The 18,354-nt window shown below is 41.0% G+C and overlaps 1 protein-coding gene across 4 annotated transcripts; it reads right to left on the reverse strand.

Annotated features, from left to right (window-relative positions):
- Positions 1-2,467: 2,467 nt before the first annotated feature.
- Positions 2,468-17,602, reverse strand: LOC115112779 (ICOS ligand-like). 4 transcript variants are annotated; one of them, XM_029639803.2, is made up of 6 exons: positions 17,495-17,602; positions 14,292-14,350; positions 6,235-6,321; positions 5,763-6,074; positions 4,973-5,118; positions 2,468-4,707 (listed from the first exon to the last, which is right to left on the reverse strand). In XM_029639803.2, the coding sequence occupies exons 1-6, from the start codon at positions 17,506-17,508 to the stop codon at positions 4,573-4,575; spliced, it is 753 nt and encodes a 250-aa protein (XP_029495663.1). In that variant the 5' UTR covers positions 17,509-17,602; the 3' UTR covers positions 2,468-4,572. The 4 variants fall into 4 exon arrangements, with proteins under 4 accessions (XP_029495663.1, XP_029495659.1, XP_029495653.1 ...); XM_029639799.2 differs by having other exon boundaries at positions 2,468-4,701; positions 6,235-6,546; XM_029639793.2 differs by having other exon boundaries at positions 2,468-4,704; positions 6,235-6,546.
- Between the last annotated feature and the right edge of the window lie 752 nt (positions 17,603-18,354).

The raw sequence follows: 18,354 nt of genomic DNA on the forward strand, positions 1-18,354 counted from the left end.
ACTTCACAAAATAGATGGCATCATGTGGAAGGAAGATTATGTGGATGTATTGAAGCAACATCTCAAGACATCAGTCAGGAAGTTAAAGCTGGGTCGCAAATGGGTCTTCCAAATGGACAATGACCCCAAGCGTACTTCCAAGGTTGTGGCAAAATGGCTTAAGGACAACAAAGACAAGATATTGGAGTGGTCATCACAAAGCCCTGACCTCAATCCTATAGAACATTTATGGGCAGAAATGAAAAAGCGCGTGCGAGCAAGGAGGCCTACAATCCTGACTCAGTTACACCAGCTCTGTCAGGAGGAGTGGGCCAAAATTTACCCAACTTATTGTGGGAAGTTTGTGGAAGGCTACCCGAAAACGTTTGACCCAAGTTAAACAATTTAAAGGCAATGCTACCAAATACTAATTGAGTGTTTGTAAACTTCTGACCAACTGGGAATGTGTTGAAAGAAATCAAATCTGAAATAAATAATTCTCTCTAATATTATTCTGACATTTCACATTCTTAAAATAAAGTGGGGATCCTAACTGACCAGATGAAGCCATTTGGAAATTGCTCCCAAGGATGAACCAGACATGTGGAGGTCTACAAAAAATATCTGATGTCTTGGCTGATTTCTTTTGATTTTCCCATGATGTCAAGAAAAGAGACACTGAGTTTGAAGGTAGGTCTTGAAATGCATCCACAGGTACACCTCCAATAGACTAAAATATTGTCAACTAGCCTATCAGAAGTTTCTAAAGCCATAATTCTATGAAATTTTCCAAGCTGTTTAAAGGCACAGTCAACTTAGTGTATATAAACTTCTGACCCACTGGAATTGTGATGCAGTGAATTATAAGTGAAATAATCTGTCTGTAAACAATTGTTGGAAAAATTACTTGTGTCATGCACAAAGTAGATGTCCTAACCGACTTGCCAAAACTATAGTTTGTTAACAAGAAATTTGTGGAGTGGTTGAAAAACGGGTTTTAATGACTCCAACCTAAGTGTATGTAAACTTCCAACTTCAACTGTATAGTGTATATACACTGATTGTACAAAACATTTAAGGACAGCTGCTCTTTCCATGACATAGACTGACCAGATGAAAGCTATAATCCCTTATTGATGTCACTTGTTAACATCACTTCAATCAGTGTAGATGAACAGGAGGAGACAGGTTAAAGAAAGATTTTTAAGTCTTGTGATAATTGAGACATGGATTGTGTATGTGTGCCATTCAGAGGATGAATGGGCAAGACAAAAGATTTAAGTGCTTTTGAACGAGGTATGTTAGTAGGTGCCAGACACACCGGTTTGTGTAGAGAAGTGCAAAGCTACAGGGTTTTTCATGCTCAACAGTTTCCTGTGCGTATCAAGAATGGTTTACCAGCCAACTTGACACAACTGTGGGAAGCAGTGATTACCCTTGATTACTAAATGTTAAGCCAAAGTTGTCCCCTGAGGATTTCACAAACAGGCTTGTCGAGACAGAGGCAGAGGGAGTTTCATGTTCTAACAACAGTTATCTCAACGAAACTGGACACGTCACGGCTACAACAGACTATGATCAAACTAGGCAAACCAGGAAGTAGCTAACACTCTCATATCCACTCTTCACCACAGGAACTAGGGGAGAAGGGCTCATAATAATGCCTGGAACAGAGCAAATGGAATGGCATCATGGGTGGGATGTATTTGATACTATTCTGCTCCAGCCATTACCACTAGCCTGCTCTCCCCAATTAAGGTGCCACCAACCTCCTGTGCTCTTGACCTTTCAGATTTTATTCTTTGATATTATCTTGAACAAAGATCATTGTATCTCGAGAGAACATTATCTTGATCATGAAACTTCCAGGACACGTACAAAGACATCTGTCAAGGATGTATATATTTTAACTTATTATTAGTCGAATATTGACATTCAAAGTACATAGTAGGTGGATAGTAGGTAATACCATCTGTTAGTCGTATTAGAAGAGAAACCAGTGAAGGTGGAGGTTGACATACTCCTGTGATTACTGTAACACGCGTATAAACTATTATGAGAATGGGTGTGCCCTGTGTAAACTATATAGCTACATCGTTTAATATCTATTATAAAACTATAGATAAAACTATCTAAAACTCCTGATTAAGGTTATAGTAAGATAACTCCTTATTTTGCAGATGTTGAGGACTAGTATAGCTTAACTTGAAATGTTTATCTTTTACATGAACAAGACTACAATATACCCGTCCTCTCTAGTTGAAATCAGGCCAAGGCTGATTTATGATGATGAGTAAGCTGAGATATCGCATTCAATTGTTGAATTACTTGACTTACCTTACCCGATGGCCATAGTTACGTCAACAATTTAATGAGGTTTTAATTGGTCTGGGAAATATAGTGTTGAAACTGAATTGACTCTTGCAAAGAGCAAATCCTTAAAGTCAATGTGGCAGAGGACATCTCAGACAGAGGGACGATTACAATATAGCATTTAATATTGTGTTTATTTTGACATTTAATCAAATCAAGCTTTTTTATACAGAACATTTCAGACATGGACTGCAATGCAATGTGCATTACAGAACTCACAGGCAGCCAGTACAGAGACCTTAAAACCTATGAAATGTGTGCTCTCCGTCTGATCTTGGTCAGTACCCGTGCTGCAGCATTCTGTATGTTCTGCAGTTGACCAATGGCTTTCTTGGGTAGACCAGACAGGAGAGCAATACAGTAGTCAAACCTGAATGTAATAAAAGCATGGATGAGTCTCTCTGTATCAGCCTGAGAGAGAAACATCCACAAATCAAAATGTTCCTGGTATAAAGCAATTTTGGTCGCATTCCTAATGTGCGATTCGAAATTGACTTCAGAATGTAAAAATAACACTTAGGTTTTTTACCTGGTGTTTTATCTTTATTGCCTGTGAATTAAAATATGCTGCTAGATTCTCTCGCTGTGCTTTGGCTCCAACAATAAGTACCTAGGTTTTGTCTTGATTTAGCTGGAGGAAGTTATTTAACTCACTAAAACAGTCTAATAATGTATCTGTGGAGCTAGAATCCTCTGGTGACACAGAAATGTGAGGCTGTGTATCATCTGTGTAGCAGTGACAATCAATGCTGTGCTTTAATATAGGCTTTATTATGGCATTTAATATAGGTTTTATTATGGCATTTAATATAGGGTTTATTATGGCATTTAATATAGGGTTTATTATGGCATTTAATATAGGGTTTATTATGGCATTTAATATAGGGTTTATCTCATTTCATATTCACAGTACATAGTTTATTTGAAAAAGAAACACCAAGAGTGAAGAGGACAGAGAATTTCAGCTACTTTCCAACAGTACAAACACATAAAAACAACTGAACAATACTTTCACACACAGAAAAACAGCCAGTATTGTCACGTACAGCATAAAATATAAGTGGTATAAAAGTATTAAAACAGATTGTTCTCCTTTTGGCAATCTGTCTTCATCATTATCAAGCATTTTATCTAAACCAATCCCTTGTCTTGCCAATCTCTTACTGCTTAATGATGACTAACTTCACTGTACCTAACACCCAGGCAACCAAGTATCAACATATGGACTTCAACAATTAACAGTTTAAAATCACTACTTTGATATTTGTACTCAAATAAGCAGGTCATGTGGGTGGAAAGGGGAGAGGTGGGTGGAAAGGGGAGAGGTGGGTGGAAAGGGGAGAGGTGGGTGGAAAGGGGAGATGTGGGTGGAAAGGGGAGAGGTGGGTGGAAAGGGGAGAGGTGGGTGGAAAGGGGAGAGGTGGGTGGAAAGGGAAGAGGTGGGCGGATAATGTATTTGTATAATGTCTGTAGTTTTTTTCTCTCACAAAATAAATGTGAACACAGATGTGAAACTTGTATTAGTCCCTCGGGACAAGACCTATAAAAAGTCATTTTATTTCCCTGATTCCCAATCAGCTCTTCCTGTGTTGTAAGCTTAACCAATATGGTTAATAATACAGCAAAACGGACCCTGGACCAAAGTGTTACTAATCTTTTGATTTAGTCATTCCATGACACGCTTGTTTCACAGCAAGCTACATCATAATAATAAGCAGCAATGAAAACATTGATCATGTCATATTCTTCACATTATTCAGATAATTAAATTCATATTTAAATGGTGAAATGACTGCTGTACATGAAAGCGAATTATCAACATGATTCAAATGGGTAACACCAGGAACATGCGGTAGATGTATGTAACAAGAGTTTCCATGATGGCTGTTAACTATAGTAGTCCTGTATCATCTGCTTCTCTTCTTAGAAATGTGAATGTACCTGTAGTTAGTCAACTCAATAATATACAGGCTGCCTTAGGTCTACTTTATTTCTTGGGATTTCTCTGGACTTCATTTACTGAGTTCGGCTCATGTTCAGTCCATTGACCAGTCATTTCTCCCATCATGCTGTTCTCCACTTCTTTCACTTCCTGCCTCGTTGCATAATGGCCACAGAATATGGTTCAGACATGACATGACAATACATTGTTCAATGCTGCTCCACATTGCTACTTTGAACACAGGCATTATTTTAAGTTGAAGTTTGTCTTGTCGCAAGTCACCATCCCTCCATTTTGTCGTCCGTCATTTGAGGAGAGATTGTTGTATCAGAGGGAGAAGATGCTCCACACACTCCGTGTTCATACATGTTCAACTGCTGGGTCACGCTTCTTTCCTCGGTGTCTCTCTGCTTCTTCCAGGGAAAACAAAACATGAATCAATCACACACAAGGACTGAAACTACTCTATTCAATCACTATTTAGGTGCATCAATATTAGATTGAAGGTGCAAGTTCGGTATGAGGTTTGTTAGTCTTATTAGTCTTTTTTATTTGTAATTCTAACACCTTTGCAGTTTGCGCTCTGATTTGTGCCCAGATGCTGGCATTTTTTCTAGATCCAAGCAGCATTAACACTCGGACTGATATCACAGTGGTATAATAAGGACAAGGGCTCACCGTTGACGTTTCACGCCGGTGACATCTAGTCAGTAAGAAGATCACCAGCAGGACTCCCGCAACAAGCATCACAACCACGCTGACAGACACACCTGCTGCTACTGCTACTTTATCAGGACTCTCCAATAGACTCTCTCTAATGTATACTGGAAAGCAGAGAGGAAACAGAAAACATAGAAATAGTTCATACAAACTATGAAATGCTCCAAAAACGTGTTTTAGATGAGAGACGGAGAAGCCAAAAAGCTGAGGAATTTGAAAAGGCAGACCTCTTAGTGTAACTTGACCAAGTGGTGAGAAGACTTTCCAAATGAAACTCTAACTTCCTCCTTATTTGTCACAGCAGTGTAACTTTCTTTGTCTACTACTCTTCAACACATCACTGTGTATTCCAGCTTCTTCATTTTTATCCAAACATTTGTGTTCAGTCAGAGGAACCACTACATCATTGGTAATGCTAATAGTTTAGTCCCAAAGATAACGCTGTTGTTTCTCTGTAGTTTCACTCTAGCGTAGACTTTTTTACCTTTTCTGTGTTTATGCCTGTGCTTGCCCCTAGATTCCCCCACCCTCGTGCACTTTCACACACATACACATGCACCCACTCCTAGCTTTTCATTCTCATGCATTCTTATGCAGATGTTTTGGGATTTTTGGGTACAAGCTGAGACTCTAACCAACATTCTTCAATGAAATCACTATGGGGCTGAAACTCCTGACCCTGACTACAGTACCGTGATTTACTGCTGCTGTGTTATGGCTACTGGTGTCACTAGTCCCGTGTACTCACCAGGCTTTTCCTTGCAGGTGGAGTTGAGTGTAGAAGCCTGGTCTGTGTTCTCCACCATACACTGCAGTTTTTCACCCTGACTCCGATCCATAGTCAGGATGCTGGTCAGACTGTATAGTCCTGTAGAGTTATCCAGGTGGGTCTCATCCCTCCTGGAGGTGTTCACCAGAGGATGTCCACCCATCTTCCAGTGAATCTGGCCCTTTGGGTATCCCCCGTTGGCTTTACACTGGTACACCCCGAACCTCTCTCCCCATCCGGAACCCATCGAAGCCTGGTCTAGTACCTGGTACATACATACACTGTAGCTGGCTGGAGAGCAGAGAGGAGATAAATCAACTGCAGCATGCCTGAAATGGAGTCATTTATGAAGTAGAAAAGGGGGCGGGAGAAAACAAATAAATCAACCAATAGCAGAATGACAATGAACAACAACAACAACAACAAAAAACAAGCAAAACAAATGTCTTACCAATCACATGCAGAGTGATGTGAATGTAGACCAAAGTCTGGGTTTGAAAGAAGCATTTGTACATCCCATTGTCTGCGACAGTGATGCCTGAGAGGAGCAGGGAACAGTTGTCTTTATCTTCATTCTGAAAGAGACGGACCCTGTTTTCATATCCCTCCCCGATGTTTGTGATGTTATGCCTTCCACTGTGGTGAAGCACGGTGGTATGGTCTTCTAACTGCCATTTCATGTCCATTCTCTCCTTTCTCTTCTTGCAGGGGCATTGCAGGAGGACGTTTTGTCCCACAATAGCTTGGAGCGGCTCCAAATGGGCTAGAATATTTTTTTAAAGCCCAGTTGAGCAGGTTCAAGGTTAATTTCAATAATGTTTTAGGGAAGTTGCATTGGTCTTTAACAAGATAAGATAAACATTGAAATGGCAACAACAACAAAATGTCCCATTTGTACAGAGGAGTACAGTAGTAAACAAGAAGAACCAGACTTTAAATAGGAGGTATGTGGTTTCTCTCAAAACGGTTATTGTGCAATATCACAACACATTGTTTGCCAATAAACATGATACCGCACATTATTGGAACCACACACACACAAGAGCACACACTTTTTATATCTCAATGAAGACTGTTTATCAAGCAGAATCTTAAATCTGACTTAGTCAATTGTATCTATACATTTTTATCACACCCACACAAACTTCCACACTTCCTCAGTTCTCCTTTCTATTCCTCCTCCTGTGTGTGTGTGTGTGTGTGTTCACAGTGAAATCCCAGTCATCCATCTATGGATGTGTTTAACTATACTTGTGGGTATATGCCACACACGAATAGTAAACTAACACAAACACATTTTTGTTAGTCCCTACAAGCTCAAATGCTATTTCTAGGGGGTGAAGGTAGAATTAGTGTTAGGGATATGATTAGGTTTAGGAGTTAGGGTTAAGGTTAGATTTTGGGGTTAGCGTTACGGTCAGGTTTAGGGAAAATAGGATTTTGAATGTTTACCGTGACTTCGGAAAGTATTCAGACCCCATTACTTTTCCCACACTTTGTTAGGTATTTTTAATCTAAAACGTATTAAATAGTTTTCCCCCCTCATCAATCTACACACAATACCCCATAATGACAAAGCAAAAACAGGTTTAAAAAAATACAAGTATTCAGACCCTTTACTCAGTACTTGGGCAGTGATTACAGCCTTGAGACTTCTTGGGTATGATGCTACAAGCTTGGCACACCTGTATTTGGGGAGTTTCTCCCATTCTTCTCTGCAGATCTTCTCAAGCTCTGTCAGGTTGGATGGGGAGAGTTACTGCACAGCCATTTTCAGGTCTGACCAGAGATGTTTGATCCGGTTCAAGTCCAGGCTCTGGCTGGGCCACTCAAAGACATGTCCCGAAGCCACTACTGCGTTGTCTTGGCTGTGTGCTTAGGGTCGTTGTCCTGTTGGAAGGTGAACCTTCGCCCCAGTCTGAGGTCCTGAGCACTCTGGAGCAGGTTTTCATCAGGATCTCTCTGTACTTTTCTCCATTCAGCTTTGCCTCGATCCTGACTGTGTCCCAGTCCCTGCCATTGAAAAACACCCCAAAGCATGATGCTACCACCACCATGCTTCACCATAAGGATGGTGCAAGGTTTCCTCCAGACATGACACTTGGCATTCAGGCCAAAGATTTCAATCTTGGTTTCATCCACCAGAGACTCTGGTTTCTCATGGTCTGGGAGTCTTTAGGTACCTAATGGAAAACTCCAAGCGGGCTGTCATGTGCTTTTTACTGAGGAGTGGCTTCCGTCTGGCCAGTCTACCATAAACACCTGACTGGTGGAGTGTTGCAGAGATGGGTTCTTGGTAACCTCCCTGACCAAGGCCCTTCTCCCCCGATTGCTCAGTTTGGTCAAGGGGTCTGAATACTTTCCGAATGCAGTGTACATTGTGTGTCCCCACAAGGTAAGTTAAACAAGACGGCGATTGTGTGTGTGTTTCCAGTAACATCCCAATAGCAAAACAGCTTCTGTCTCAAGGTCATAAACAGCCATCACTAACAGAGTGGCTGCTGCCAACATACAGACTCAAATCTCTGGCCACTTTAATAAATGTCATAAATAGATTTAATAAAGGTATCACTAGTCACTTTAAATAACACCACTTTAATCATGTCCACATTTCCTACATTACTCATTTCATATGTACATACTGTATTCTATACCATCTACTGCATCTTGCCTATGCCACACGGCCATCGCTCATTCATATATTTATATGTACATATTCTTATTCACCCCTTTACATTTGTGTGTATAAGGTAGTCGTTGTGAATTTGTTAGATTACTTGTTAGATATTACTGCACTGTCGGAGCTAGAAGCACAAGCATTTCACTACACTCACCTTAACATCTGCTAACCATGTGTATGTGACCAATATAATTTTATTTTATTTATATTTATGAGACTATTTCTGCCCCTTTCTCCTAAAGAAACCAACACTCCCATGTTAGCAAACACAGCTTCTCTCACCTCACTAGAACCTCCCTTGTTAAGTCGTGAAAAACTACACTGAACAAAAATATAAACGCAACATGTAGAGTGTTGGTCCCATGTTTCATGAGCTTAAATAAAATAGCCCAGAAATCCCAGAAATTCTATACGCACAAAAAGATGACTTCTCTCAGGATTTTGTGCACAATTTGTTTTTCATCCCTGTTAATGAGCATTTCTCTTTTGCTAAACTAATCCTAAAATGGTCAGGAACAGGGGCAGGGGCAAATATACAGTACATGCCAGCCGTATGAACTCAAATAGCGAATGGACGCCTCTGTCCCAGAGCAAGAGCAGTTGAGAAATAAATAATAAATATAGTAGCAGCTGTGATACTCGTCTTTTTAGTGGCAACCATCAAAACTCGGCTTTCACACAGGATTACATAGAAATATCTGGGCTTATAAAACAACTTATTTCACTCCATGCATCATCAACCACTCTTTGAGGAGCCTGCTCTCACTGCATGACAGGTGATACTCCGCCCAAACTCTGTATGCTATGGGCTCTCCAAGACTGTTCCTGGAGATACCCATTGCTTCATTTGGGAAACCAAGGGAAATCTGGTTGGGAACATCGATAGTAAAATGTTTTCACAACTTAACATGTTTGTTGACAGCCTCTCTGTGCACTCGAGAAAGGAATGAATGATTGATGAGGAGATGGAAATGCACAGTGGTGAAATATTTTGTATAGCTAAAGGTAATGTGTCAGCCTATTAGTTATGAAAATCTAAAATACTGCCCTATAACTGTAATCATCAGCTTAGAAAGTGCTGTCCATTTCATTGTTAGGCTTTGAAACACATCCACAACGACCATGTTTTCCACTCAGGCTCAACCTGTTGTTGAACTTCTTTCTTCAAATTGATCATCACAGTGATTTGAGTTTTAAAAGCATGATACTATTTACGTGATTTTCAATGGTATTTTCTTTAATGTCAGAGTGGCTAGAGGGACAATAGAGTGCTGAGTACCAGGCCATTAGCGACCTGATGGTCGTTAGTGAGTTGGGTACGATCAACGCATGTTCAGAGTGCACAAGAAGAGATTACCATGACTCAGCGATCATGTGAAATTTTACTGCCGTCATGACTCAAGAGTACCGGTGTGGCAGTAATACAGTCACCGCAACAGCTTTATGTAGTACTTAGGTTAGCTAGGTAAACAAAGTGAGGAATTTTGCATCAGTGGATTAACACAACCAGCCTTGGTATTTGTGACCAACAGATGCATATCTGTATTCCCAGTCAGGTAAAATCTATAGATTAGGGCCTAATTAATTTATTCCATTTGTATGAACTGTAACTCAGTAAAATCTTTTATTATTACATGTTGCGTTTCTATTTTTGTTCAGTCAGTTAGCTGGCGGTAGAGGTGGTGTTTGAGATCATATTTGACATCTCATGTTTTGAGAGATTAGAAATGAGGACAGGTTATTACTTTAAACACATAACCTCATGAAGTCGGCCTTCGATTCATTTCTTTCCAACTCTTTCCCCTACTTGCCTCTTGACCTCACATTTTCCTAATCCCCTCCAACTCACAAGGCAGGCAATACGCTTGACCTCATCTTTAGTAGAGGCTGCTCACCTACTAATCTCACTGCAACCCCCCTCCAGGTCTCTGAACACTACTTTGTTTCCTTTTCTCTCTCTCACTACTGTTGTCCCCCAGGGCTCAGTTCTAGGCCCTCTCCTCTTTTCTCTATACGTCACACGGCTCCGTCATATCCTCACATGGTCTCTCCTATCATTGCTATGCGGATAACATGCAACTATTTTCCCCCTTCCGACACCCAGGTGGCAAAACACATCTCTGAAGGCCTGGCAGATATCTTAACTTGGATGTCGGCCCATCACCTTAAGCGCAACCTTGAAGTGCTCTTCCTCCCGGGGCGGGCCAGTCCACTCAAAGACCTCTCCATCACGGTTGACAACTCCACAGTGTCGACCCTCCCAGAGTGCAAAGAACCTTGCCGTGACCCTGGACAACACCCCGTCGTTCTCTGTAAACATCAAAGCAGAGACCCGCTCCTCCAGGTTCATGCTCTACAACATCCGTAGAGTACGACCCTACCTCACACAGGAAGCGGCGATAGGTTCTTATCCAGGCACTTGTCCTCTCCCGTCTGGACTACTGCAACTCGCTGTTGGCTGGGCTCTCTCTTATGCCATCAAACCCCCAGCAACTTATCCAAAATGCTGCAGCCTGCCTGGTTTTCAACCTTCCCAAGTTCTCTCATGTCATGCAGCTCCCGCTCAGCTTAGTCCAAGCACCTCAAGGGTGGAACCAGCTTCCCCCCTGAAGCTAGGACAGCAGAGTCCCTGCCCATCTTCCAAAAACAAACTCTATACCAGGTGGTGTCAGAGGAAGGCATGGCTGCGGTGAGGTTGGCACACCAATGAATCCGTTTTGGAAATGTCCAGTCGTTAAAAGATTTGACTGATGTAGATTGTATGTTGACTGGAATTTTGAGTGTATGTATCCCACTTTGTCTTGTGGTGTGCCTGTTAGGAAGTAGGGTGGACAATATCCAACCTAGAATCACGCAACGTATCATTGCATTGGCCTTAATAACAGTCAAATGGACAATACTTATGAATTGGAAAGAGTGTAAACCTCAGTGCTTAGTGTAACCGATGTGAAATGGCTAGCTAGTTAGCGGTGGTGCGCGCTAGTGGCGTTTCAATCGATGGCGTCACGTGCTCTGAGACCTTGAAGTAGTGGTCCCCCTTGCTCTGCAAGGGCTGCGGCTTTTGTGGCGCGATGGGTAACGATACTTCGTGGGTGTCAGTTGTTGATGTGTGCAGAGGGTCCCTGGTTTGAGCCCGGGTATGGGCGAGGGGACGGACTAAAGTTATACTGTTACATTAGCATGGACATTTGGTTAAGGGAATTCATGGATTTATTGACTATAAAACGAGCGGCATCGGCTCTCCAGGACTATGACAATGGCCTAGAGCAACTGGCATGCCGCCCCCCTTCTGTAGGCCCGCGGACCAGTTTCACACACAGGAACTCAGTCAGGGTCTCAACTTACTGTTGAGAGTTAGAATAATAGAATATACAAGGTGCAATTTCGGAATTTGGTTGTGCATCAACAGTCACTCAATTATCCCGTCAGCTAAATGTTTTTAGATTGGTAAATTAGTCTAGTGGACAGCTTTCTAAACTTGTAGTAAGTCAAGCCCCCCCCACCCAGGCTTGACTTCAGCTGTGTTACACAGGATGCCTGTGGCAGGGCTCGCTGTGTGTCCTGGCAAGACCCAGGCTGAATTTGTCCAATATAAACTTTTTTTTATTTTTTATGAAATGTTTCCCATTCTGAGTAAACAACATTTTGCTGATCAAGTCCCTTATCCTGAAGCTGCCAAGCAGCAATAGCAAAAGTGATATCTTTCTATCTCAAAGGACAACAGAGGGTGTGTGTGTGTGGGCCTGCTTGATATACAAAGAGAAGTGTATAAGTGCATGTGAAAATAATATTAGTATTTTAGATGGATGACTGGGACAAACTCGTAGATGGATGACTGAGATTTTACTGTAAACACAAACTCGTAGATGGATGACTGAGATTTTACTGTAAACACAAACTCGTAGATGGATGACTGAGATTTTACTGTAAACACAAACTCGTAGATGGATGACTGTGATTTTACTGTAAACACAAACTCGTAGATGGATGACTGTGATTTTACTGTAAACACAAACTCGTAGATGGATGACTGTGATTTTACTGTAAACACAAACTCGTAGATAGATGACTGTGATTTTACTGTAAACACAAACTCGTAGATGGATGACTGGGATTTTACTATAAACACAAACTCGTAGATGGATGACTGGGATTTTACTGTAAACACAAACTCGTAGATGGATGACTGGGATTTTACTGTAAACACAAACTCGTAGATGGATGACTGTGATTTTACTGTAAACACAAACTCGTAGATGGATGACTGTGATTTTACTGTAAACACAAACTCGTAGATGGATGACTGGGATTTTACTATAAACACAAACTCGTAGATGGATGACTGGGATTTTACTGTAAACACAAACTCATAGATGGATGACTGTATTTTACTGTAAACACAAACTCGTAGATGGATGACTGGGATTTTACTGTAAACACAAACTCGTAGATGGATGACTGGGATTTTACTGTAAACACAAACTCGTAGATGGATGACTGGGATTTTACTGTAAACACAAACTCGTAGATGGATGACTGTGATTTTACTGTAAACACAAACTCGTAGATGGATGACTGTGATTTTACTGTAAACACAAACTCGTAGATGGATGACATTGACTCGATACTGGTACCCCTTGTGTATATAGCCTCATAATTGTTATTTTATTGTGTTACTTTTATTTTATTTTTACTTTAGGTTATTTACTAAATATTTTGTTAACTCTTTTTTAAAACTGAATTGTTGGTTAAGGGCTGGTAAGTAAGCATTTCACGGTAAGGTCTATCTATACCTGTTGTATTCGGCGCATGTGACAAATAACATTAGATTGGATTTGACATACCCAGATGGATGAATGGGATGTTACTGTAAACACACACAGGAGGGGGAGTAGAAAGGAGAACTGAGGATGTGTGACATGTGGGAGGATATTTGGAGCATGTGACAAATAAAATTAGATATTTGATCCCCTGCTGATTTTGTATGTTTGCCCACTGACAAATTATCAAATGGCCTAGCCAGTCTCCAGACCTTAATCCCATAGAAAATCTGTGGAGGGAACTGAAGGTTCGAGTTGCCAAACGTCAGCCCCGAAACCTTAATGACTTGGAGAAGATCTGCTAAGAGGAGTGGGACAAATACCCTCCTAAGATGTGTGCAAACCTGCTGGCCAACTACAAGAAACGTCTGACCTCTGTGATTGCCAAGTACTAAGTCATGTTTTGCAGAGGGGTCAAATACTTATTTCCCTCATTAAAATGCAAATCAGTTTATAACATTTTTGACACGAGTTTTTCTAGATTTTTTTGTTATTCTGTCTCTCACTGTTCAAATAAACCTACCATTAAAATTATAGACTGATAATTTCTTTGTCAGTGGGCAAATGTACAAAATCAGTAGGGGATCAATACTTTTTTCCCTCACTGTAGATGGATGGAATGTTACTTTAAACACACACACGCGTGCGCACACACACACACACACACACACACACACACACACACACACACGGGGGAGTAGAAAGGAGAACTGAGGATGTGTGGGAGAATGTGTGGGTGTAACAAAAAGGTTTGAGGAGAGACAACTGCAATTATTAAGATTCTGCTTGATAAACAGTCTTCATTGAGGAAACCAGAAACAACAACCTTCACCTCAGAACCATGTCTCAGTTGAATATCCACAGAGGTTGAGGATGTGTTACAACAAGAGACATGAGTTTGAGACAACATAACACTATAAGCAATTGAGATGTATTGCTGACCATTACCACCCCTCCTAAACTTAGCATCTACACCATGTCTCTATTGAGGCAATGAGAATAACTTACCTGAGGCACACAGGAAGACTTCTACTAACCACAGGACAGTCCACATGACAATGTGTGTTCTGAAGGTGAAAATGGATACATATGTCAGAGGCTTGCTGATCAACATGAAGAACCATAATAGAATCACAAATTGCATTGCAGGATAGGTGGTGGGTTGATATTGTATGATTGGTGGATTTCTTTAGATTTAGGATATTGTTTAGAACATAAATGTAAAAAGGAGACACTAGCTAGGTTTCCATTAAATTGGCGACAGATTTTCACACAAATATTCTAAAATCGGCATAAAAACCATATGCAAATGTCCTTGCGCATTTTCCATCAAATTGCCTTGTTACTGGTAAAAAGCATATAAAAATTACTTCTGCGGTTAAATTCCCATGTACCGAATAGAAAATACAAGTTAATTGGATTTCCATCACACGTGCGTTCTAGCCAACAGCTCGCAGATACAGTGCGGGTATTGTGAAAAAGGCCAGCCCTCTCAATCCGATTGGCCTTCAGACACTTCACACCTCTGTTCATACACCAAGTTAGTGTGTTCACCTGCCGTCTTGAGAAAGATGGCAGGAGACATGTTGTTTCCTCACTAAAGTGTTGTGTGCGTCCATTGGCATGTAAGTTTGGGGATATTCCGTATTTGTGTGCATCCCATGCATGCTACCTCGGGTTAGTGTGGTTAGCCGGTGTATATTGTTTGTATGTTATCGCTGCAATGTATAGCCTTAGATGATACTGCTGTATGAAAGGGCAACATGGCAGAGTTTCTAGAGGTTCCAGAAGGGACAAATACCATTTGCATGTGCACTTTGGTTAACAACCTAGGAGCCTAGTAAACAGTGCCTTCTAAGATCAGATAAGATCTGTAGACAGGCCTGAGAGAGGGACATAAATCTTAAGTGCCTAGGCCTTCTATTTCTTTCTCTGGGTACTTCTATATTCATGCTGTGTGAATATCCAAGTGTTTGCATGTTATACTATAACATCCACTGTTAGAACAGCATGCCATATATATATCACGTCATCTCTTTACTATTGTATGTATATTTCATTAGCCTCTTGTATATGGATCCTAATGATAGTTTATTCTGCCTTTCCTTAGAACCACACAAAAATCACTTCTATGTGTGTGTGTGCTGATGTGTGGTGGTGAACTAGAGAATAAAACTCTGAATATGGACACATCTGCCTGGTTCTTGCTGGAAAGCCTGTAGCGGGGTCAGACCAAAGTAAAGTCAGCATTATGTCATTAGCGGGTGAGGGCATCTACATTGCAATCGGAATGTCTACAGACCCCTTCCCCTTTTTGTTACGTTACAGCCTTATTTTAAATTCTTAAATGAATTGTTTTCCCCATCAAGCTACACAATATCCCATAATGACAAAGCGAAAACAGGTTTTTAGAGATGTTAGCAAATTTATAAAAAATATACATTATTTACATAAATATTCCGAACCTTTGCTATGAGACTCAAAAATGAGCTCAGGTGCATCCTGTTTCCATCAATCATCCTTGAGATGTTTCTACAACTTGATTGGAGTCCACCTGGGGTAAATTCAATTGATTGGACATGATTTGGAAAGGCGCACACACTAGTCTATATAAGGTCCCACAGGTGACAGTGCATGTCAGAGCAAAAACCAAGCCATGAGGTCGAAGGAATTGTCCATAGAGCTACGAGACAGGACTGTGTTGAGGCACAGATCTGGGGAAGGTTACCAGAAAATGTCCGAAGCATTGAAGGTCCTCAAGAACACAGTGGCCTCCATCATTCTTAAATGGAAGAAGTTTGGAACCACCAAGAGTCTTCCTAGAACTGGCTGGTCGCCCGGCCAAACTGAGCAATCTGGGGAGAAGGGCCTTGGTCAAGGAAGTGACCAAGAACCAGATGGCCACTCTGACAGAGCTCCTGAGTTCCTCTGTGAAGATGGAAGAACCTTCCAGAAGGACAACCATCTGTGCAGCACTCCACCAATCAAGCCATTATGGTAGAGTAGCCAGACGGAAGCCACTCCTCAGTAAAAGGCACATGACAGCCCGCTTGGTTTCCTAAAAGGCACCTAAAGGACTCAGACCATGAGAAACCAGATTCTATGGTCTGCTGAAACCAAGATTGAACTCTTTGGCCTGAATGCCAAGCGTCACATCTGGAGGAAACCTGGCACCATCCCTATGGTGAAGCATGGGGGTGGCGGCATCATGCTGTGAAGATGTTTTTCGGTGGCAGGGACTGGGAGACAAGTCAGGATCGAAGGAAAGATGAACAGAGCAAAGTACTGAGAGATCCTTGATGAAAACCTGCTTTGAGGACCACAGACTGGGGCGAAGGTTCACCTTCCAGCAGGACAACACCCCTAAGCACACATCTAGGACAACTCAGGAGTGGCTTCGGGACAAGTCTCTCCTTGAGTGGCCCAGTCAGAGCCCGGACATGAGCCCGATTGAACATCTCTGGAGAGACTTGAAAAAAAAAGCTGCACACCCAAGAAGACTCAAGGCTGTAATCACTGGCAAAGGTGCTTCAAAGTACTGAGTAAATGGTCTGAATACTTATGTAAATGTCATATTTCATAGTTTTGCTTTTTTTTTTCTTCAAAAATTTCTAAAAACCCGTTTTTTGCTTTGTCATTATGGGGTATTGTGTGTAGATTGATGAGGGGGGGGAGCAATTTTATCCCATTTATAATAAGGCTGTAACATAACAACCAAGTTAACCCACATGGTACACTTTTTGGGGGCATGTGCTAGCAAGGACTTTGAAGAGATTTTTGAAGAGTGCGCATTCACTGGTAGGTAATTAGAGCCTATTGAGTCTCCAACCCTTGCAATATTGGACACCCAGTGTATCTGTCCACATGATATTAAAAGCTTGTGACAGTTATTAATTAACCGGATGCAGTTATGAAACTAAACACTAAATCGGTGAATTTGTGACTAGCATGGTAACAATCATTTGTTGTTAAAACCCCTGTAATTACACACTGCAATTACCACCAGTTAGTGACAAGTTGTAATGACAATTAACTACAAGACGTGTATTCACACTGTAATAAAGACACCTTAAAAAGAAGTGAATAATGTTTGGTGAAATATGAATCAGAGCTTAATTCCCCCTCACACACACAATACATTCAATTCACTTCCATTTCTGGCAACCGTTGTAGTCAAAGTATATTGCATGAACATATTATCATGACCTTACCTATAGGTTTCCATTTTCTGCCGAAATTATAATCAATGTAAGCAGGAGATCAAAGTTTGTCGTGAATCCGGCTTGGACTGCAAACGTGGAAAGAGTGAAAGTCAGTAGTGTCAAGTGTCGATTTTTTTATTTATTTTGACGTCACGGTTCCAGAAATTGGGCAATAAGCTTGTGTATTTTCACCCCCTAGCTCGATTGTCCATTGTTTGTAATCTATGTATGCTTGTGTTCCCTCATGTGCTTTATGTATTGATTTGTTGTTAATAAAAAAAAAATATTAAAAAAAATATATATAAAAAAAAAAACCTTGTGTATTTTCTGTCTGTTTCAGTTTCCTGTCTGCGTTGTTCGTGTTTCTTATTTTGTATTACGTTTAATTTATTAAAACACTCACTCCCCGAACTTGCTTCCTGACTCTCAGCGCACATCGTTACAAGTAGCCTTGGCTACTCAACTACAATACATAGCAACGGATGGACAAATATTAATTGTCGCTTTTGTTTTAATATATGAAAATGCTATATACAGCATCCTACGTACATACACTGAACAATATAAACGGAACAATTTAACATATTTTACTGAGTTAGTTCAGGAAATCAGTCAATTGAAAGAAAGAAATTAGCCCACAATCTGAGTATCACATGACTAGGAATTCATATATGCATATGTTGGTCACAGTTACCTTAAACAAATGTCAGTATCTGGAGGGCCCACCATTTGCCCAATGCAGCGTGACATCTCCTTTTCACAGAGTTGATCAGGCTGTTGATTGTGGAATGTTGTCCGATTCCTCTTCAATAGCTGTGCGAAGATGCTGGCGGGACCTGCAACACGCTGTCGTACACGTCGATCAAGAG

The sequence above is a fragment of the Oncorhynchus nerka genome, linkage group LG3 (assembly GCF_034236695.1).
Source record: "Oncorhynchus nerka isolate Pitt River linkage group LG3, Oner_Uvic_2.0, whole genome shotgun sequence".
Taxonomy (NCBI): Eukaryota; Metazoa; Chordata; class Actinopteri; order Salmoniformes; family Salmonidae; genus Oncorhynchus; species Oncorhynchus nerka.